At 23.0% G+C, this 23,334-nt stretch overlaps 7 protein-coding genes across 7 annotated transcripts; 3 read left to right on the top strand and 4 right to left on the bottom strand. All coding sequences in view use genetic code 6, as the record gives it.

The window, feature by feature from the left end:
- Nucleotides 1-723: 723 nt before the first annotated feature.
- On the top strand, nt 724-3,232 carry TTHERM_00155370 (leishmanolysin peptidase; the record flags this gene model as incomplete). The annotated part of the gene is made up of 11 exons (XM_001009665.2): nt 724-747; nt 809-841; nt 964-1,380; nt 1,509-1,881; nt 1,938-2,081; nt 2,168-2,325; nt 2,376-2,528; nt 2,641-2,721; nt 2,786-2,860; nt 2,910-3,034; nt 3,091-3,232. The coding sequence occupies 11 exons, from the start codon at nt 724-726 to the stop codon at nt 3,230-3,232; spliced, it is 1,725 nt and encodes a 574-aa protein (XP_001009665.2).
- A 751-nt stretch (nt 3,233-3,983) lies between these two features.
- On the top strand, nt 3,984-6,994 carry TTHERM_00155380 (EF hand protein, putative; the record flags this gene model as incomplete). The annotated part of the gene is made up of 9 exons (XM_001009666.3): nt 3,984-4,069; nt 4,184-4,268; nt 4,334-4,418; nt 4,475-4,577; nt 4,644-4,731; nt 4,948-5,586; nt 6,223-6,300; nt 6,517-6,756; nt 6,920-6,994. 9 exons carry the CDS (start codon nt 3,984-3,986, stop codon nt 6,992-6,994), a joined length of 1,479 nt encoding a protein of 492 aa, XP_001009666.1.
- Nucleotides 6,995-7,539: 545 nt separating this feature from the next.
- Nucleotides 7,540-10,210, top strand: TTHERM_00155400 (ankyrin repeat protein). Its single transcript, XM_001009668.2, has 7 exons — nt 7,540-7,833; nt 7,969-8,428; nt 8,497-8,637; nt 8,770-8,897; nt 9,375-9,474; nt 9,565-9,665; nt 9,726-10,210. The coding sequence occupies exons 1-7, from the start codon at nt 7,655-7,657 to the stop codon at nt 9,850-9,852; spliced, it is 1,236 nt and encodes a 411-aa protein (XP_001009668.2). The 5' UTR covers nt 7,540-7,654; the 3' UTR covers nt 9,853-10,210.
- A 2,436-nt stretch (nt 10,211-12,646) lies between these two features.
- Nucleotides 12,647-13,588, bottom strand: TTHERM_000155399 (transmembrane protein, putative; the record flags this gene model as incomplete). Its single annotated transcript, XM_012796054.1, has 1 exon — nt 12,647-13,588. One exon carries the CDS (start codon nt 13,586-13,588, stop codon nt 12,647-12,649), a length of 942 nt encoding a protein of 313 aa, XP_012651508.1.
- Nucleotides 13,589-15,278: 1,690 nt separating this feature from the next.
- TTHERM_00155420 (transmembrane protein, putative) lies at nt 15,279-17,087 on the bottom strand (the record flags this gene model as incomplete). The annotated part of the gene is made up of 1 exon (XM_001009670.1): nt 15,279-17,087. The coding sequence occupies one exon, from the start codon at nt 17,085-17,087 to the stop codon at nt 15,279-15,281; it is 1,809 nt and encodes a 602-aa protein (XP_001009670.1).
- A 921-nt stretch (nt 17,088-18,008) lies between these two features.
- Nucleotides 18,009-20,010, bottom strand: TTHERM_00155430 (equilibrative nucleoside transporter family protein; the record flags this gene model as incomplete). Its single annotated transcript, XM_001009671.3, has 2 exons — nt 18,716-20,010; nt 18,009-18,390 (listed from the first exon to the last, which is right to left on the bottom strand). Exons 1-2 carry the CDS (start codon nt 19,843-19,845, stop codon nt 18,009-18,011), a joined length of 1,512 nt encoding a protein of 503 aa, XP_001009671.2. The 5' UTR covers nt 19,846-20,010.
- Nucleotides 20,011-20,402: 392 nt separating this feature from the next.
- On the bottom strand, nt 20,403-22,306 carry TTHERM_00155440 (nucleoside transporter family protein; the record flags this gene model as incomplete). The annotated part of the gene is made up of 2 exons (XM_001009672.1): nt 20,403-20,784; nt 21,177-22,306. 2 exons carry the CDS (start codon nt 22,304-22,306, stop codon nt 20,403-20,405), a joined length of 1,512 nt encoding a protein of 503 aa, XP_001009672.1.
- Nucleotides 22,307-23,334: the final 1,028 nt, after the last annotated feature.

The following is a 23,334-nucleotide window of genomic DNA, read 5'->3' as shown; positions in this document are numbered from 1 at the left end:
TTTATTTTAAAATAATCCATTTCAATTAAAGATAATTACCTTCCACTAAAATTTATCTATTATCTAATATTTATACAAAATATACTGTAATATATTTTAAGTAAATCAGTATATATTACTTCAATACTTCAGCAACTAAACTTTATAAAAACAATAATTTTTAAAAAAATATTATGAAAAAAAGAAATAATGAAGTAAATTTTGCAGTAATTTTAATTTTTTTTATATATTTTTAAAATAATATATTTAATATTTATATTTAGTTTTTTTTATGATAAAATATTTGACACTCTGTATTAACTTAAAAGCTATTTTTTATTTATTTATTGTATTTCTTTTAAAAGTTGATTGGTTGAAAATCAATATCTGTTTGTATTTAGATTTATAGTTACTGTAATTAAATAAGGATACATATATATGTGTTTATTAATATATTAATAAATAAGACTAATTATATTAACTATTTAAATTATTATAAAATATAAGTTTCAAAGTCAAATTAAAAAAATTTAGTTTGTTTGATTATTTAAGTTTCTCATAACTATAAATTTGATGAATTATTTTTTAATTAGTGATTAATTAAGAATCTTGCTTTTAATTGTATAATCATTAGTAAATTAAGAATATATAACGTGAAAAGAGTTAGTATTAGTCAGCACAAAACAATAATTTAGCTTTAAATATATCATTATCTTACAGGCTAACTCAATAGTCTTAAAACTTATGTCAATGGAGGATAGCATTAAAGTATTTTTCCTTAATTTTGTCAATTTTAATTATCTAAACTATTTTAAAATATTATAAAAAGTTACCAAAGCTTAGTAGCAAGCCAAGCTCAGCAGTATTTAATTCATAATATTATTAGTTATTAGGATTGAACAATCATTTAAAATTCTAAAGCAATTTCTTACAAATAAAACAATATAAAATGAAATTAATTTAAGCTATTTTCTATGCAAAAAGGCTTCACATAGAAATAAAAGCGACATGGCAGGAAATATGAAAAATGATCTACAAAGTCCCTTTTAATTACCTGGAGATGATGATATTATGATGTACGCGTAAATTGAGCAATAGCGCAGAAATGATTAAATGAATTCAACTCAAAAATAAAAAATATGGGATAAATTTACAGCGAGCACTCGCTAGCCCTTGAAGCATTACAAAGATTTTTAAGCTGAAATAGATGATAAGCACTAACCAAAAATGGCATATAATAATGATTAAAAATCTACATTAATTGAAGCTCAAAGAATAATAAAAGAAAGATAAAAAAAAAGGAATGAAGGAGCTTTTCGCAGAGAGTCTGCTGTGGAAGTAAAAGAATAGAAAAAAGAAATGTTTCTTGTATCTATGGCCTACGGAATTATATAAAAAGAGGTATAAGATATATCCTTTCTTCAAAAAAATTAGCAAATTTCAAATATATATTTTGAATTGCTCTTCACTGATTTAGAATATATTAACTGCTAAACAAATTAAGTGAAAATATTTTTTATTTATTATAGATAGAGAGACTTAAAACCAAAGCTTAGGATAAAGATTAAGCATTGATATAGAGTGAGAAGCAACTAAAGCAAGATCATGAAAATTTTACTAAGTACCTTGAATAAAATAAACAATAAAAACAAGATGCTGAATCGAAAGCTGATGCAGTAATGAAAGAAAAAAAACACAAAGAAGCTGAGCACAAATAATTAAATTTAAAATTGGCTACTATAAAATCAGAAAAAATCAGAATGGAGGAATAATTACAAACATACAAAGAGCACAAAGAATTCCTTGATAAAATAACTCCTAAAGAATGGAATGAAGCAAAAGAGAAAAAGAGATAAGAACTTATCGAAAAAGTAAAAAAAGAATGGATAAATAACAAATTAAGTAATTAATTAATTAATAAATAAAATAATAAATTAAATAAAATATATTTAAATTAGATGAGTCTCTAGAGAGAGATAACAAATTTGGAAATAAAAAGAATCCAAAGGGTGGCAAAACCGTTTTAACTGAAAAAGACAAAGCTTCATTAGAGGAGTAGTTTTATTCAAAATTAGAAAAAGGAGAAATAGAAAAGATTGAATGTAATTAATAAATTAATTATTTAAAAAACTTTTATAAAACATATTAAAAAGTTTAACAAATTCCTAACGATTATTTTTTATAATAGAATTTGAAGATAATTACTCCATGTATTTTACAAATCCTTCATAGCTAATAACAATTTTCGACAATTTGGAGTAAAAAAATTTGTTTCTCATCTAGCTGAAATAAGAAGATCAATAGGATGTCGAAGAAGTCAATTTAGAATTAAAACTTGAAAGAGATGTAATCATTTTATTTTAGTAACTGTATCAATAAATTATTTTAAATAAAAGGATTACTACTAAAAATCTAAAATTTTAAGGGAATAAAAAGCTCTTTTGTAGAAATAAATTGATGAATAAATAAATCAAATTAAGTCCTTATAGCATAAAAGTGACGACAATAAAATAAGTATAAATAATGATCATCCTGAATTGAGAAGAAAGGTTAGAGCTTATTTAAATTTTATTATTTTTATAATTCTAAAAATTATATTTGCTCATATGAAATATAGTTTAAGAAATAACAATTCCTTAAATTCTATTTTTTAATAAAAAGATTATGGAGCTTTACTAAGAATTTGGTAATGAAATTAATTTGCACGATGTTGATTCAAAATAGACCTTGGATGTTTTAGCAGTAAAAATAAATACTTTGTTCATTCATTAAAATAAAATAAAACCTAAATAAATTAAAATAAAAGCAAGTTGAAATATTCTTAGAGAGGTAGCTTGATAAGATTGCTAGTATTTAAGATAAATATTTAGTTGAAAGCAAAGTAATTTTTGTTTTTATTTTAAGAAATTAATTATGATAAAATTTTTTAGAGGAAACAAGCTGAAAAATTAAGAAAAAATGCTTAAAAAGAATCCAAAAAAATAGAAAAGTAAATTGAGCAAGAAAAGAAAAATGAAAAGAATTATCTTAAGATGACATAACCCTCTAAAAAGAAGTAAATTTAATTTTTAATTATGGAAATACTTTTAAAGATAAATAATTCAAATATAGGGAAGGAAGAATAGACATGAAGAGGACAACTGTTTAAGTAAAATAAAAAAAGAAACCAGATACAGAAAAGAAAACAGACGAAGAAGAGGACATGAAATATTTAAGAGAAAGCTTTTTCTTAGGAGTTCCTAATAAAAAATGAAAAAAGCAAAAAAAATTAATAAAATTAAAAGTTAATCAATAAATTGAATGGAATGGAATAATTTTGTTTAAAAGAGAGATTAAAATGTAAATAAATAGGATAAAACATTATTTCAATAATCACTAATTTAAAGAATTAATACACAAACTAACACACACATACACAAATGCATATAATTTTCACTTTATATTTATATATAGTAACCACCAAAATCTTTCAAGATGAAAATTATTCTTTTTACTTATTCATGGTTAAATTTTAAATAATTATTTACTTTTTATTAAATTCTTTTGAGTGATTAATTGATTTTAAATGTTTTACAGGTGATTTTAAATGTTTAATAATGATTTTAAATTTAATAAAATTTATTTATTTCAAATAATTAAACACTTTTATGATCCAATTAAATTGTTATAAATTTCAAATATTTTTTTTCAAAGTATTTAAAATGTGCTATTTTTAATTTCAAGATTATGATTATTGATTAAAGGTAAAGATGAATAGATTTTCTTACATAGCTACATGATTTTTTGCTTGTAGTGTTTAATTATTTCAGTTATAAGAAAAGATGATTTATTTATTTATTAATTTATTAATAAAATAAAACGAATCATTTAACTAAAGATAATAATTAGATATAATCCAACAATTTATTATTAAATAAACAAATAAGCATAGACTTACAAACTCAATCACTCAATAAATTTGAATTTAACAAGATAAATAGATTTTATAATTAGAATTAGATAAAATGCACAATTATAATGTTGATAGAAAATATTAATATAACTGCCGTATCGGTAATTGGAGCGAAGAATGGGAGTTAGATGAATACAAGTATTTTTATTTAATAGCTAAATTATTAGATTATAAATATCATAAAGAGATTGTTTGCTATTTTTAAACTAACCAAATTTTATCAAAGTTAAATGCAACTATTTTTTTTAATAGGATGAAAGAATACTTAAAAAACAAGGAAAAGCAAAAATTGGTCTCAACTGATAAAGAGGACAGATTAAAGAGAAGCTTAGGAGGCGTAATGATTTATTTTGTTTCAATATTTATATTTGCGAATGATAATTAAATTTATAAATTTAAAAGGTTAATTTGTCTTACGCTAATGAAGGGCTAGTTAAATTTGGATATACTGTTATGATTGAGAGTGATTTTATGAATGCAGTAGTAGGTAATCCTTATTTTTTTATTTTAAATTCAAATTTTATAGGTTCCATTGTTAAAAAGCTTCAAATATTTGGGATAAGATCACTGGAACAGAAGAAGCTTACGGTGTAACAGTCACTAGTTAGAAAGAGCCTATTGTAAGAACAGCATTCTAATTATTAAGGTTTTATATTTTTTTTCTACTCTAAAATAATAATAAAATAAATTTTTTTGTCTATGTTTTTATTAGATATGAATAGGATTAATACTAAGATGATGTTATTCACTATGGATAAAATTTCAAAATTGCTGTTATTAGTCGTCTCTCTGAAAAGCCTGTAAATAATTATTTTAACATAAAATTCTCAATTATATTTTATTGATTAAAAAAAATTTTAAATAAAAGTTTTAAAAAAATATTTTTTAAATTTTTAATTGTTTCCTCATTTAAAAACATTAAAAGCAAATAAATTAATAAATTAGCTTTGTCAATTTTTATTGTTGCAAAATCAGAATGACTTTGTTAAAAAAATAATTTTTTTAAATTATAAAAGTTATATTTGACTAGCTCTCATATTACTCCTTAAAAGTGTGCAAAGTTCTCTCGTAAATAAGAAGTTTCAATTTCAACAAACGAGGGCATTAATTCTGCTTGGTGCTTCGAGTATATGGATCCTAAGTTAAGATATGAAATGAAAGGCTAGCCAGTACGTTCAGGTGAACCAGTTTTAATTAAGCACATTCCTACTTGTTAATGGCTTGCAACTGATAACGTTTAATACAATAATGAATTTGGATAAGAATTCGAAGTATTTTGTAACTCTTATTAATGCCACAATAAAACTTAGAATTTAATAGCTGAAAAAGTTGGTCGTAAGACAATCGAAACTCCTATGAGAAACTAAACAAATTAAAACACATTCAGAATTGTTACTGCTTTGTACCCTTCATAAGAAACTCAATAAAACTTCGAAGCTTCTTATAGCTAAACTCTACCTCGTAGAAGAGTTGAAATTAACAAAGCTGATTTACTTAATAAATTACGTAGAGCTTTGATTAATAAAAATGGATCAAATGGACTTTTGTTCTTCAAAAATGAATTATTAAAATAAGATAAAGATAATTCAGGTTATCTCCCTTAACAATAATTCAAATAAACAGTCTAATGCCACGGAATTAATTTCAGTGATTTAGTAATTAATTATCATTAATTGTTATACTTTAAACAATTTCAAATAATCAGAAATTTTTATTTTAATTTTGGGATGGCATCAAAGAAATATAGCAGCAAAAATAAATTATAAATTATTTACTGTAGAGGCTGTAACACTAGATAAATTACAGTTTTTTGTTTGAATAAAAAGCCAATTTGATTATAAATTGTTGCTAGTCAAAAATTACAATTAAAGCTATAATATATAAAAATTAATTAACTATTTTGAGAGATAAAAAATGCAAACATTTCAATTGATTAGTAAAAAAATTGACTATTAATAGAAATGTAATTAAATCTGCTTAAAATCTCGTTTGAGTTTTAATTAAAAAGATTAACTTTTTCTATCTATTCCAAAATTAAAAAAACTTTGGTATGTTCGAAAGTGGTCTTTAAAATTTAAAAAATACTTAGATTAAAATAGAAGAATTCAAATTAATCAATTGTATTTACACAAATCAAAATTAAAATAATGTGAATAATTAAAATGATAAAAGACCTATTATACTATATTAAAATTTATTAATGAGAGTTAAAACTTAGTTGAGTTATTCTAAAAGAAATTAATTTTCACATTTTGATATTGTATTAAAACATATGTTTTTTTTATCAATAGGATATTAAAGAGGTTATACAATCATTCTAAGAATTAGACAATAAGATTAATTACAGTGAACTTCTCATTTAATTAAAGGTAACTATTTATTTATTTTCTTTTTTTTATCTTTTTATTCTTTCAATATCTTTTGTTGATATATTTATTGCACACCACATTAAATTTAGTAAATTTTCATTATTCTCGAATTTCAAATCATTTGTTGATATTTTATTTGTGTATATGATTATTTTCATTTAAAATTGCTTTAACATAATAATTAATCTTACTTACGCTTTAATTTAATTATTGAAGGGAACCTTAAGTGAAAAAAGAAGAAATTTGATTAATCTAGCTTATGATGTTTTGGCAGAAAAGCTTGGTTAAAATGTCACTTTAAGTGGAATTTTCAGTGCTTTTAATAAGATAAGACATCCTGATGTTGTTAAAAAGTATGGAACTGATAAGGAAATCTTCAACAATTTTGTTTTGAGCTGGGGAAATTTGAATCCTCACATTGCTATTTCTCGCGAATAATTTGAATCTTATTATCACGTATAGCGATTTACTTATTAATTTTATTGGAAAATATTTAACACTATTGATTTAATTTATTACTTTACTTCTAAAATATCTTGAATCATATTACGCTTTTCTAGATATTTACATTAATTTGCAGCTTGATTGCTTATTTTATAATTTATTATTTTATTATTAGGATTTCAGTGCTTGCGTAGACAAAGAAGACTATTTCGAAGTCGTACTAAAGAATAGTTGGGATATACCCAATTGATAATTGTAGTACTAGCATTCAAGTGACAAAATATTCTTGATAAGAGGATTTTAATTATCATGAAATATATATAAAAAATTGATTATAAAGAAATAAAAATATAATAATTAGATTTTATAAGACAATAATTAATAAGTAAATATTGAGTGTGCTATGCTTTTATTCTAGTTTGTATTTTTTCTATTTTAAAAATATCATAATTGTGTAGAAACATTATTTTTTTGTTACTGCATCATTAAAAGACAATTACTTTAGTATGTATTTGGTTGTCTGAAGTGTTTTACATTTAATGGTTAAATTTTCACAAAAATGTGTTCGCAAACAATTCGATTAATATTTTCGAATGCAGTACAAGAAGTAACCTTAAAGATTTATTCAATCTATAATTTTTAATAGAAAAGGGTTGCTATACTATTTATAATCACTAGAAGCGAAATCATTAAACAAAAGAAACAAATAGAAGAATTATTTCAGACTTAACTAATATCCTATTTATTTATTTACTTTACAATTAAATATAACACAATTTATTTATCATAATCAATTTGTATTAATATTTATTAAAATCCAATTAATTTTTTACAAATAACAAAAAAAAATTGCAATTAAAAAAAATCAAACAAACCACTCGAAATAATCAATCAATCAATAAATTATTTCATGAAAAACATGTAAAAATTAAATAGCATTGACTCTTAGAATGTGTCTGACACGTAAAGATAAGATGTCTCTCCAGAAAATAGACTAGACTTAGCTTATAATATGAAATAACACTCTTTTAAATTACCTCAAAGCTACAGTTAAATTACAGAATCAAATCAAGTAAACGGAACTCAAAAGTAGATTTTTTGCTCTTGCATAACTCTTTTTGTTATCTTTTGATTATTTGTTTTTATGAATTGATTTGATAATTTCTTTATTTGATAACTACATACCCACTAACTAAATAACTTATTATGATTTTAATCTTATAGTAAAAAAATGAGCAAATCAAAGCAATCTATTTCTTTCATAAAGAGCTAACCAAAGACAATAGAAGATGATGATTTAATCTAATTAGAAGATGATTCCATTTTATCCCAGAGCTCTGAAGATGAAAAATGCCCTAAAGAAAATAATTTAAATAAAATTAGCTTTAAAATCCCAAAATAAAAATCAGATCTTGATTGGACTAATAAATTGTAGTAATAAAATAATTATTAAATCATCATCAAGTCAACATTTGAAGAAGATGCTTTAGAAAAAATGGGCAAGCAAGATTCAGATTTAGATAATATTCCTTTGCATTAACATCTAAATACAAGAGCTGACAGTAATTAGTCTTCTGATTAGGACAATCATACTCCAGGTTAAAGAAAGTGGAGTAAAGTCAGAAATGTCTTAAAGGGAGTTCAATTATTTTCATAGCTTGAAGTAGAGACGATATCCAAGCCTGTAAATACTTAGAATTTTTACAAAAATAAATAAATACATAATAAAAATATTATTTATATTTTAAAAAGAGTGATATTGATGCCCATTTAAGTTCATCATCAAGATCTAATTCACCCAATAGGGATTTGTCTCCTGAAAATAGAAAAATTGAAGAAGAATAAAATGCAAGTGCAATGCTAAAAAATTTATAGCTGGAGGCAAAATAAAATGTGAATATATTTTTAAATTAGTTAAAGCTTTTTATTAAAAATTATTAAAAAGTTTCTTTTAATTAAAATATTTAATTTATAAATTGATTAGTAAGTTTTTTTTAATATTTTTTTGTAATGATCATCAAAAAGGCAGTAAGAGAATAATGGAAGTTAATAGATGATTTTAAATATCGTAAAAAGTTTTTCCAAGCTATAGAAACTGGGTCACCGGAGGACATTCAATACATTGAAGAATATCTCAAAGACGATCCCAAAAGGTGTTTATTTTTATTCATTATTTCAATTTTTCAAAGAAAATAGAAAAATCGAAAGAACTAACTAAAAGTTGTTTCCAAATATTTATTAAAATTTGCTCATTGATTTATTCCTTTACTCTATTAAATAAATAAATTATTTATTCTCAGTAATTTTGAATTAGATTACATTTTTCTAAAAGCTTATTGTGATTGTTTATTTATTTATTATAAATTTTTATCCTAAAAATACTGATCTAAATTTTTTTTGCATCTCATTAAATGTGAAAAATAGATTATTTTAGAAAGAGATAAGCAAAATCAGCTAAAGAATTTTTAAATAAATTTCAGAATTTAATTTGTAAGCAATATCTTTATTGCCAAACAACAAATCATTCTATTAATTTTTTAGATTAATATTTAGTAGCAAATTTTTGGTTAATTATAAAAACCTACAAATTTGTAGAGAGAAAAATATTCTTAATTTATTTATTAATAAAGATATTTGATTGTTGAAGAAAGCAGTGAAAGAAGAATGAATAAAGCTGATTCATTTGGTTAAACTCCCTTATATTGTGCTGCAAAAAATGGGAACCTAGAAGTAAATTTAAATTTATTTTTAACACATTTCATTCAATATTAAATATTTTAGAGATCAATAATTATTAATTTCATTTTTTATTCTTAATAGGTTATAAAAATACTTGCAAAATATAAAGCCAATCACAAATTAATAACCTATCTAAATAATGATTAGAGTGCTTCAGATACAGCCATTAATGTAGCAGCAAGGTAAAATTTTTAATTTACACAGGAGTAATATAATAGATTAAAATTTTTTTATCTAAATAGATGGGGACATGTAAAAGTAGTAGAATATCTTTTAGATACTTTTTTATGGGATAAAAACGATTTAAAAACTGCAAGTAAATCAGCCACTAATAAAGAAATTAAAAAATTAATTAGTAAAAAACAATGAAATAACAGATATTAAATTAATATAAAATGATTATATAAACACCTAAAACAATTAATTCATTTATAAATCTACAAATAAAAGAATGAAATCTACTCATTCTCAACTAACCAATTAATCAACCAACCAACCAATTAACTAACAACCAAATTTAAATAAAGTACTTATTCAATTAAAATATAAAAATTAACCATTTAAACAAATAATTATAACATATAAATTTATAATTAAAACTAACATATTTTAAATGTATATAAATAAATAATTTAATTTTATTTAAAATAATTAAATAAAATAAAAAATTAATTTATTGAGTTTCTTAACTATCTTAATATTAAAACAAACTGGATACTTCAAAATAAATTTTCAAATGTTCATAAAACAAAAAAATTTGACTAATTACCTTATTTATTGAATGTTTAAGTTGATAATTATTATCTATTTGTTGGAAATTTATTTATAATACAAAATATACTGAGAAAGATTTTTTTAAGAATTATATTCTTCAAAAACTATTATAAATTAAAAATTATTTAAATTATATTTTTTTTGTAATTCTAAATTTTTTTTATATTAATATCATCTAAAATTCAATGTAATAAAATAAAAAGAGATAAAATTTATAAGGAAAAAATTTTTCAAAATAAAAAGAATATCAAAATTTAAAATAGATAATTTAAAATTGTTAATGAATTTATAATCATTTAACAAATTAATGTAAAATACAATAATTGTAAATACTACTTTTTATATCAAGTGAAGAACTTTATTTTTAATTGTTTTACCTCTTAACTATTTTTAGTTCTATTTGTTTAATTAATTTTGGAATCAAAATTAATTATTTGGATGATATTTTTTAAAGATTTTATTCTTTATTAAAATATATTTCACCAATTTGTTTCTGTTTTAATTAATTTATATTAATTTTATCTTACTTAACAAATTTTCATTAATATTTGTATAAAAAATTGTGATCATACTTTTTAAATAGAAATGTTTATATAACATTTTGATTTATGTTACATAAACTATAATTAGTCATTATAATTCATTTGTAATATCTTAATATAACATAAATAATTATGGTCAATGTGATGATTATTCTATAAGTTATAGAAAGAAAAGTCTATAATATTTTTTATTAGATCAGATTAAAAGCAAATAAATATTTCAGGAAGAATTGGAGTTTTTTAGTCTAGCTGTGATATCAAATGGACTAGAATCAACACTCGTAATTAAATTTGAAGAAATGAAGGAAATATCAATTGGTTAATATAAAATTCAAAATTGTTATTATATTTACTGATAACTGTAATGTAAGTAAATGATATTTTTTGTTTTGTATAGAGGTCTATTAGACCTAACAAAAAATAGAATTCAAGCAAAAACCTAGCAAATGAATAAATAAATTATAAGTAGCGAGTTATTCTTAATTAATTGTACTATTTTTTGTATTAGTTTGATAAGATCTTAATACATTTATTCATTCATTTTAAAAGATAATTTTATTAAAGAGGGTTTTATTAAAAACTGAATGAAAATCTACATACTTGAAAAATGAAATCAAAACCTCAATCAAATTTTACTTCTTTGTCTATATATGAGTCAACCAAGAGTTAAGCTAACAATTCTTCAATTGTGAATAATAATCTCAACTATAGCATGAAAAATGATGAACTAGAAAAGGGATAACCTTTGGCCCAATCTAATTTATCTTAGTCATTTTAATATGATTATTAGAATGCACCTGTAAACCAAAAAGATAGAAATTCTTTGGATCCAAGCTAGCTTTTTCCTAATTTGAAAGGAAGTAGAATTCAAGAATTGCTTGATAATGAAAAGAATGAAAACAATTTAAGTTCTTCCAACAATAATATTTCTTACCAAGAAGCTATGGTAGTAAAAACAACTTCATCTTCTGTATCAAAGCATTCACCAGATAAGAGTTTTAGTGGTAAGAAAAACTAGTCTCTTGGTCCATAAAATATGGCTAACAATAACTCGAATATAGAATTTTCAAGCTAAAATCAGCAAATTATGAATTTCCCTAGCCTTTAAAAAGAAAATAATGACAAACAAACTTTGGTTTTATAGAAGATCAAAACAAACAATTCTAAAAAAGGAAATAACTTTCGCATAAAAAAAAGTGCTTATTTATTCTCATAAAATAATATGCCTTCTCCTCTTCAGGGTTATCAGTAGTAATTTTAAGCGAACTAATAATAAATTTTGCAGATGGCTAATTAAAATAGAGAGTCTTTTAATTTCTAGATGCAGTAACAGCAAATTCTTCAACAAATTTAGGCTTAGTAGCAAATTCTTTAATAAATTTAAGCAAAAGTACCTCAACAATAAGGTTTAAACGCGTTATAAGCTAATGCTAAAGGCAGTTAAATTATTTAATAACTTAAAAAGAGTTATTTAAATTAATTCAATAAGCAATCTGAAAAGTAAAGTTTCAAAAGTAAATTCATTGGAGATGAATATGGATTGCAGGGTTTTTAAGGGTCTATTAAAACTAACGGTTTGTATATTGATAATAGAAATTAAATAAATAAAAAAATAAATGCATCTTATAATAATAATATCAATAATTTCAATAATTAATATATATCAGTATCACCTCCTTAAAATGATACAGATAGGCAGTAGCAATCATAAGAGTAGTAATAATAAATTTCAGTGCAACAATACAACACAATAGCTTCACAGTAAGTTAGATCTATTTCTTAAAATTAAAGACCCACGAACATGCTGAGAAATTAAAAAAGTCTTAAAGATTTAAATGAGCGCAGTGTCAATGAATTCGATGGATTAATTAATACAAAAGAGTTTTTTTCTACTAAATAAAAGAAAGATAATTATTAGCTTTAACACTAAAAGTTAGAAGCATCATCAATTAATTAGATTAACTAAGATTAAGGCAAAGAAACATAAACTTCACTTTAATAACATAAATTCTTGCAAGTTATTTCTAACATGAATAGCAAAGGGCTGAAAAATTCAGATAAACTGCAAAGTATTATAGGATCTGCATCAGACAGAAGAAATACTTCCCATTCAATATCTAAAGCAATTAAAAATAGCACAAGTAATAGAAGAATAAGCAATTTAGCAAACAGCAGTAAAAATAAAATTAACTTAAGTCAAAAAGATTCTATGGATGATAAATAACAAGATGATTAGTTGTCAATAGTTTCAGGTTAGACAACTAAAAATGAGATAGAAGAAGATTTATTAAATACTAAAACAGAAATTTAAAGCTAACTTAAAATAGAAAGTGATCAAACTTATCATTTAATTAACCAGCTGAGATGTGTAGAACTGAAGCCTTTATATGCTAAATAAAGACAGTAGTTCCATAAAAGAGTTCTAGTTATTCACTTTGAATCTGTTTTTCTAACTCAAAGCAATTAATATTTCTGGGAAAACTGGTCAACCTTTGCTAATTAAAATTCTGGTGAAAGTGGAAATGCAAACCAAAATAGCATGGGATTAAATGGTAATTCAGCATAGAGTTAATTAGCTTAAGAAAACTTTTTTGCTAAATTTAGAACTGACCTAAAACGATTTATGAAAAATCTTTGCAAAAAATACACAGTAATTTTGATATTCTAAGGAAGGAAAAGATCGAAAGATTTATTTCATTATCTATTAAGAATGAATTATTTATTTGATGGAGCATATCAGATGGAAGAACTGGATTGCTCCAAATAAGATATAACTAGATCTCCTGCATTAGCAATAAACTATAATTAAATAATATCAGATTTTTATAAATAAAAAAAACCTAATACCTTTACTGTGATAGATTGTGTTTCAAGCGAATTTATATTGCCTAATTCACAACTTTTCATAGATTCTCAAACTCAACAATCGACTGCATATGTTGAAAAAAGCAACATGCACCACTTTACATATAAAATTCCTAAAGTTAAAATCAGTTAACAGAAAATTAGAGTAATTTTGATGAAAAACAGACAATATTCACCAAAATATCCAGATTGTAGCCATTTGATGGAAGTAATCAACTCAGGAGAGAAAAAAGAACTTTTGAAAAACAACCAAATTGTTTCCTATGCACTCAAAATGAATAAAATAATACAATAAAATATATCAAACTTGCAACAGAAAAATAGCATCAATAACTATTTTAATGAAGTAGAAAAAATCAAGATGAAAAATAAAGTCAATTGTAGGATAAAAAATGAAGTAGAATCCGATAAAAAACTAGAATCATTTAGAAACCTGATGGTAGAATATATTAAATCATTCAAAAATTCTGATAAAATTTTGCACTTACACTCCTTAATTGGTGATATTTTAGTAAGAAACAGAGATATTTTTAGGCTTTACTACAAAGAAAGCTTCTATTCAAAACCTTATCATGGAGCTAACATACAATAAATTAAGTAAAATCTACCAAAAAAATTTACTATTGATTAATCAAATTCATAAAATTATCCCCATTAAAACGATCCTTTTACATCAATGCCAGACATACTAAACTACTTCCAAGAAGCTCCTAAAAACTCAACTAACTTAGAACAAAATAAGTAAATATAAACAACTAACGACCTTTTGAATTTAGAAGAAGTAGACCAAGCCTAATCAATAAAATCAGGAGTATCTAAGAATTGCCTATAAAATTTTAATATTTGCATATTCTTTGTTCTTTCCTGTGAAATTTGGAAGTGCTGATTGATTAATTTATTAAAATGAATTAATTACTAAATAACAAACTAACTAACTATTTTCGTATACAATAAAATTATATTAATTATTTTAATGTTAAATAAATTGTAATAAAGTAAATTTATTATTTCAAATTAAAAGATTTTGTTAAAAATTTAACTTATTATTTTTTTAATTATTAAATTAATTAATTAAAAATAAAATTTTGCACGCAAATAATATATAATGCTCTTATTATAAGATTATTTATCTTTCATTTATAATTTAAATGAGCTATTATTTATTAAATAAATAAATAAATATATACCATAAAAGTTCTAAAGTAAGGAGATTTTTTAAATAAATAAAAAAAAATCCTCCTTGCTTTAGAATTTTCAATAAAGATATTCATGATTGATTTTAAATGGGAATAAAATTCAAAAGTTATATTATATTATCATTTAAAAATGTTTGAATAAGTTGTGCAAAGAAAAAATATTTTTAATTGATTTCTCAATATTTAAGCCATATATTCTTAAAATGATTCAGCTCTATCGTTAATTAGCTGAATATTTATAAAATTAGCAACAAAATAGAAAACTTTGGAGATTAAGCAGAAAAACCACATTTTTGGACATTAATTTTAAAACTTTAATTAATTTTAATAGATTTTTAATTAATTTCTTTTAAATCAATTAAATTTTATTAAGGTATTAAAAGCAAACAATAATAGTATAAAAAATTCAAAATAAAAATCACTAAATAAATTTTGAATTAACTTCAACAAAAGCATTGTCAACTCTTAATTGTTAAATATCAGGAGAATTATTAAATTTAATTTACTATTATTGCAGTATAAAATCATGAGAAGTATGATTTTGCATTCCTGTTTATGGAGTATTTTATCCTTAGGTTTCACTGATGGAGTTTACTAGGGGTGATCTTTTTACAACAGGAACATTTTTTTTTTTGTGAATAAAATGTTTAGTGTTTAGGTGGTGTTTTTATTAGATGGCTTTATTTACATCTGTTTGCCCAAATAAATTATATATATTTGGTTATTATTATAACGGAATCACTTTGTTATCACTTTTTTCAGTTTTTTTACATTAAAAGCAACTTACTATTAAGGGTATGACTTCGATGAGGATATTCACTGTTGTGGTAATTATTGTTGTCAAATTTTATCTAAATATTTAATTATCTGTAAAGTCTCTAAGATTCTAAAAGTCTTGCATATAAACATCTAATGTAGGACTATTGCTACAAACTTCATCAAGAGCCTTTTTGTAGCTTATTGATTATATAAAAGCTACTATTGCTATCGCCATGGATGCTGACATTACCAAAAAGCTACTAGCTGATTTGCATAGTTTAAAAATAAAAAAATTTTAATTATTTGGCTGATCTTTGTAGGCATTTAAAGCTAAGATGTAATACATATTAACGTAAAAAGTAATATATCCTAAAGTAAGACCATGAACAATAATAGCTATTTTCATTATATTTAAAAAAGATTCAATATTTAAAAGTATATTAACCAAATTGTAAACTTCGTCTCTATTTTAAATAGCCCAAGGAATAAATGGTTTATAATAAGTAGTGTATATTTCTGGTGAAGTATTTAGATTAAAACCAGTTAGGTTAGATATTTCTTAGAATTAATCAGAATCTAAGTTGTATTAGTACAACTGCTTTTCAGTAATACTTAGGCTTGACTTTGTAAAGTATGTGTCTGTATCGCAGCTAGGCCTATTCCAATTCTATAAGATGTACTCTTATCCATATTTAGTTTACTAATAAGTACTATCTTTACAAGGACCTGGTCCAGAAGTCGTTACTATTTATGAAATAGGTAAATCATTAGCGCTAGTACCTTTTTAATCATAGTAAAAGTAAAGGTTTTTGTTAATTTTGATGAAACTCCAACCATTAGCACTTAGCTGAGGCTAAATAGAAGTAGTTATTTAAAAGCTATAAATAGGACAAGGATCTGTTGAAGCAACACATATTATTGTTTCAGGTTTATTTGGATTTCCGCAGGTTTTTTGTGACTAAGAGCATGTCCCTTTTTAACTACCTATAATTTGATAAAACTAGTTATTACCACTAGCTCTTTATGCACATATTCCAACAACATTTTTATTATCATCTTATGCAAATAAGAAAAAACTATGCCTTTGCTTGAAAATAGGCATAATTTGTTTACAGTCTGTTGTACTAATATGAAGATTCCAGCAACTATCTCCATACATTTATTTTTTAACATTCGGATTATTTGATTGAGTGCAATCGCATCCATAGTGAATGCCTTCCCAAGGAACATCAAATAAAGATTATGCACACTGACTGCTATTTATTGAAAAATTAATCAAATATGGCTGCTAGAAATTATCTACAATTTTAATTGATTGATCAAGAGTATTTTATGTCTTAACAAAAGTTATAATACTTAATATAAATGTTGCTACTGATAACAAAGATTGAAAGATATAAGTCATAGTCTCAACTTTAATCTTATTTTTAGAGTACCACTCTTTAGCTTCTTTAAATTTTGTTTTCATTCAGCTATTTAGTTTTTAAATTAACTTAAATGTTTATTTATTGCTTACTTTTTTACTTATTTCTTAATTCTCAAGAAAAGTTTTCAAGCTGAAATTGATCAATATTTATTTTTTATTACATAAAACCCAAGCAGCTCAACCACTCTTAAATTTCCTTTTTTTATTTGATATTTTCTTCTATAACTATAACAAATAAACATATTTTTTTATAATCTTTAATGCTTTATTTTATTTATGTGATCTTCTATTTTAAATATTATATTTAAACACTTTTTATTCTACTCATTTAAATTGGAAAATTTATTTAATTTAAATATATTTTTACTCACTCAGATAACAAAAGATTTTTAAATTTATATCTTACTGTCAATTTGGGAACTGAATAAATATTTTTAAATATCACAACTCTTTTAGAGGAAAGAAATATTGAATTAAGAAAAAAAAATAGAATATGATTTTATGAAAAACTTAAAATAGCCAATGTGAATGTCTATTTTAAATGGTTTTCTATTTCAATTAAATGAAAATTGTGAAATGATTTAATTAAATAGTTGTTTATTTGTATTTTTTAACGTTTCAAAAACAGAACAAGAGTTTTGATATAAAAAGGATCAATTAATAATCTATCAAAATACAAACTACAATTTCGAACCATAATGATACTTATTTTTAAATAGTAAAAATCTTGTTTGATTATTTTAAATTTCAATAACAGACAAACTTCATATTACATTTTAGTATTAAAATATCGTATTTAATTTAAGATAAAATAATAATTAATGAATTCTCATTATAAATTTTACCATATATAGAAATAAAAAAATTTGTTACGTTATTTAAATTGTCTAATTTATTTATTAGCTTTTAAAAATTCTTTATTTACATAATATAAACAGTTGCAAATATTTAGTTAGATGTTTTTCAACTGTAGTTTGGCAGAGCGTTACTTAAGAAAATAGCTAAGACTATGCCAAGATCAATACCTAAGGTCATAGTAAAATTACTAAAAAAGTTAACTTTATCCCTAATATAAGGATCAGTTATTTTTCTTGGAGATAAATGAGTTAAGCTTGTAGTAATAAACCCATTAGTTATAGAAAAAAGGAATATCATACACATAATAAAGTAGTCATTTTATAAGATTGAACTTCCTTCATTTAAGGCCATCAAAATAAATATTGGTACAAAAGAAATTCTTAGAATTACCAGCCCATAAATCCAATAGAGACGATGTAGTTATTTAATATAACCTATATACTTCCCAATAAAATCTCCAAGGTTAAAAGCTGTCATCATAACTTATCTATTAATAAAATTAATATTATTATTATTTAAATAATCTATTTTTTCAATAACTTAAAATATGTATTTTTTATAATTTAAATAAACAATTTCATTAAAATACAATTTTCTTGTAAATTATTTTTTATTTTTGTTATTTAAATTCTATTTTATCTCATTTTTAAAAAAAGTTTATTAGATATAACAATCCAAAATCATATTTTTTTATTAATTTGATTATTGCTTTTACTGCTTTGTTTAGATGCAGTATTTTGATTATATTTTAATTTGTAAAAAATTGTTTTAATACAATTTAGATCTAACATAAAAAAGAAATTAAATTTTACGCAGCCCATGCAAATTCTAAGAACTTGAATTCAGGTTTTCTGAAAACGCAAACTCCAGGAAAAAGCAAGAATGTTTCAAAGAAAGAAATGAAAAGGTATAATGAAAGGAATCCTGTGTGCTTAGTTATAAAAATAAACTCTTTTAAATAATTAATAGCAGCCCAAAACATTTTAGAAATTCCTTTGTGTTAGATAGTGCTGCTAATTTACTCGGTTTGGTTTTTAATAAAATATAATTCTTTTTCTAATTAGATCTTTTGCTATTTTAGGGCATCAATTTACAATGAAGTTTTGTAGTAATTTGACTTGATAAAAATGGCAAAACAAATAATTGCAATTATAAATATTATAGCACAGGCTATAAAATAAAGCAAAGTACCATAGTTAGCATTGCTATCAAGATCATCTCCAAATATCCCTAATACAATAAATCTTAATGCATTCATTATTAAGCCAGAAAATGCAGTGTATGTCCAAAAAAGATTATTTAATTAAGGATGAACACTCCCTGCAATAACTACAAAAGTGTTTGTTTTTACATTATCAGCCCAGCCATCAATAAATAATAAAACCATTGATATCCAAAAACCATTAATATTATTATAGCACATAGCAACTATACAAAGACTAATAATAACAATTACTTCTACAGTAACAGTATACATAAATCTTGATTTCACTGAAAAATACTTTGCTTAAGCTACAAAAGTGACTCCACTTAATAAATCACCCACCATAACTCCAAAAGGGAAATAAAATGTAACATCTGGAATAGTTTCTTTAGGGTAACGCACAGAAAAATAATCAAAAGCAGTAATTACTGCATTCCATCCAGCAAAGGCTAAAATACCAAACATCATGAAACAAAATTTAAAGAAATTAGTAACAGGTGGAAGTACTTCATACATTTAATCTATTTATTTTGAAATATCATCTATCTTTTTTTAAGTCTCTTCAGCGTTTTATGCAGATAAAAATGAATTTAGTTAAGAATCTTATTTAATTGAAATATCATTTAAGTTTTATCTTTTATCTTCTTCATTTTCTTTTAAATTTAGTACAGATGAAAGAGGAGGACTATAATTATGTTGATCAGGTTACATATTTAAGGAAGCGTTCTATTATATCATACAATATTTCAGATTTCAATTTCTGAAAAAGATACAATTTCTTGTAGAATTTAATTTGGCCTTTTGGCTATTTTGCTTGTATTTGGATATTAATTGAAAATTATAAGCTTATTCTAAAAATGCGAAGTGTAAATCCTTAGACTTAATATTCTTAATTAATTATTTTTTGATTAACTCTACAATTTTACTTTCAAATTAATAATGCACTAAAAGCTATATTTAATATGTTTTATACTAAAATTGTTCTAGACAAATAAGGAGAAAAAGAAAAACTAAGCATAAAAATGGATGGTTTACTCATAAACTTAAATGAATTTAATACTTTTATGAAAATATTACATATATTTTTATATCTAAGTAATTTAAGAGATTAATTAGTATGACATTATTTAATTTATATTTTTAATTTTACAAAATTTATGCATAAAGACAAAGAAGAATTCAAATGAAACTAAATATTTAAGAAATGAATAAATTAATAAAATATAGTTTATAAAACAACCAGCAATATAATAAGAATTTATTATAAGATATTATAAGTAGGAAAAGAATATATTTCAACCATAGGTAGGTAGAGCATTACCTAAGAATATTGCCAAAACAATACCAAGATCAATACCCAAGGTCATGGTAAAGTTACTGAAAAAGTTTACTTTATCTCTAATATAAGGATCTGTAATTTTTCTAGGAGACAAGTGAGCAAGACTTGTAGTAATAAAACCGTTAGTAATTGAAAATAGGAAAATCATGCACATAATAAAATAGTCATCTTGCAAGACTGCACTACCTTCGTCTTTTGCCATTAAGATAAAAACTGGTATGAAAGAAATTCTAAGAATAACCAGTCCATAAATCCAATAGAGACGGTGCAAACATTTAATGTAACCTATATATTTCCCAATAAAATCTCCAAGGTTAAAAGCTGTCATCATAACTTATCTATTTAAGTTAATTAAAATGATTAGTTTAAATTATTATTTGCAATTTTCAAAAACGTTTTAACCAACTTTAATTAGATTTTTTTTAAAATAGAATTTTATATTTTAAAAAATTTTGTCAATAGAACTAATTTTCCTTTGCATTTTGAAAGATAGATTGTAATTGTATAGATTAATTTACTTTAAAATTAAAAATTCTTTTATATGCTTTACTTTAGAGTAAGTAATAAGCTAATTAGATATAAATAATTTACATGTTTTAAGATTTAAAAAAATTTGTATCTAAAAAATCTTAATTTTACAGAAATCATTCATTATATTTTTTATTTGTAAATCTTCAAAAAAGCTGGGGAATAAGCAAAAAAAAAAATAAAAGTTAAAGTAAAATTTTACGCAGCCCAAGCAAATTCTAAGAAAGTGAATTGAGGTTTCCTGAAAACACAAACTCCTGGGAAAAGTAAGAAGGTTTCGAAGAATGAGAGGAAAAGATAGAATGAGAGAAAACCTGTGTGTTTAGTGATAAAAATAAATTCTTTTAAATAGTTGAAAGCACCCCAGAATATTTTAGAAAATCCTTAGAGCTCAACATTATTTTATCTTTGCTAGTCTTGATTTTTAATAAAGTACAATTCTTCTTCGAGTTTGATCTTTTGTTGCTTCAAGGAATCAATTTTTAAAGATATTTTGTAGTAATTTGACTTAATAAAAATAGCAAAGCAAATGATTGTAATGATAAAGATAACTGCACAAGTACAGAAATATATCAAAGTACCGTAATTTGCATTACTATCAAGGTCATCACCAAATATTGCCAAGACTATAAATCTCAAAGCATTCATAATTAAACCAGAGAAAGCAGTGTATGTCCAGAAAAGGTTATTTAATTGTGGGTGAACACTACCTGCTATAACGACAAATGTATTGGTTTTTACATTATCAGCCCAACCATCAATAAACAATAAGAACATAGAAATCCAGAAGCCACTCATATTATTATAGTACATAGCAACAATGCAAAGACTAATAATAACTATAACTTCAATAACTACTGTATACATAAATCTAGATTTAACTGAAAAATACTTAGCTTAAGCAACGAATGTAACACCACTTATTATATCACCAATCATAACACCAAATGGGAAATAAAATGTGACATCTGGAATTTCTTCTTTAGGATAACGTACAGAAAAGTAATCAAAAGCAGTAATAACAGCGTTCCATCCTGCGAAGGCTAAAATACCGAACATCATGAAACAGAATTTTAAGAAATTATTGACAGGAGGGAGAACATCGTATGTTTGTTCAATTTGCTTTGTAATTTCTTCTACTTATTATTACTTTTCTAACACAGTTTGTGAAGAGAGTGAGTCCTTCGATTAAGATCCTTGCTTCAACTAGAGATTATTTAAATCGTTTTCTGTTCCTTAACCTAGGGTTTGAAGCTCAAAAAGAGAAGAGCGGGGCAACTTGTTGTCAGGCTGCTAGTACTAATCGTTTTAGGAAACCTGTTTTTATAACATTCTTTCTAATAAACTCGTTTCTAAATTTAATTGTTTGAATATTTTTATTAAGAATATTGCAGCTTGTAGAATTTGAAGTACTGCTTTTAGTTATATTTATTAATCAAATTATTAGCCTTTTTTATTTTAATTTTTGACAAATCTTCAATTAATTTAAAAAATTTTGCTTAACTTCTTATTTTGCAATTAATAACATCACTTATCCTTTTATTACTTAATTACATTTTTTATCATCAATTAGCTACCTTACTTCTGGAATATTATAACTCAAAATTGATGACTAACTAACAAATTTAGATATTTATAATTTTTTACTCATAGAATACAATTAAATAGACAATTTAATTAATTTCATAATAATTATATTTACACTCTTGCATTTTTATACATTTAACAGTTCTAGTTCAATTCCTTACAACTCTTTTCAATGTTTAAACAAAAAATTTGTCTTATAAAATACATCTAAATATACTTTTAATACTCATTTAAAAATCATAAGAATATTTTTTACAGCTTAAAAATATTTATTTATTTTTGATTAGTTTAAACTTATTTTGTTTTAGCTATTTCCAAAATATTTAATTATAGTTTGTAATGTAAATTAGTTCATTTAATTTATTTTTCAAAAAATAGTAACTAATCTTCCAAGAAAAAAATGCTTAGTACTATTTTTGTATCAAATCTCTATTATTAATTATTAAATTAATTTACATAATTACAACACAAAATATGAAAAATATAAAAAAGCATATTTTGTTTTTTTATTTTTTAATTTTGCTGTTTTAATTCCCATTTAATATAGTCTTCTAATATTATATATCCTTAAATATTAAAGCTCTAGTTTACATAAATCATTTGATTCGAATATGAGATTCTGTGTTAAGCTCTTCTAAAAGGTATTTTTTCTTATTTGATTGATAATAGTTTAAGTTATGCATTTTATAACTTATTAAAATATTCAATTTTGATTAATTTATTTATTTTTAATTTCTATTATTAAAATATTTTTTGAAATGTATTATTGATAA

This window comes from Tetrahymena thermophila (assembly GCF_000189635.1).
Source record: "Tetrahymena thermophila SB210 genomic scaffold scf_8254776, whole genome shotgun sequence".
Taxonomy (NCBI): Eukaryota; Ciliophora; class Oligohymenophorea; order Hymenostomatida; family Tetrahymenidae; genus Tetrahymena; species Tetrahymena thermophila.
This window is presented reverse-complemented; position numbering and strand designations above follow the sequence as displayed.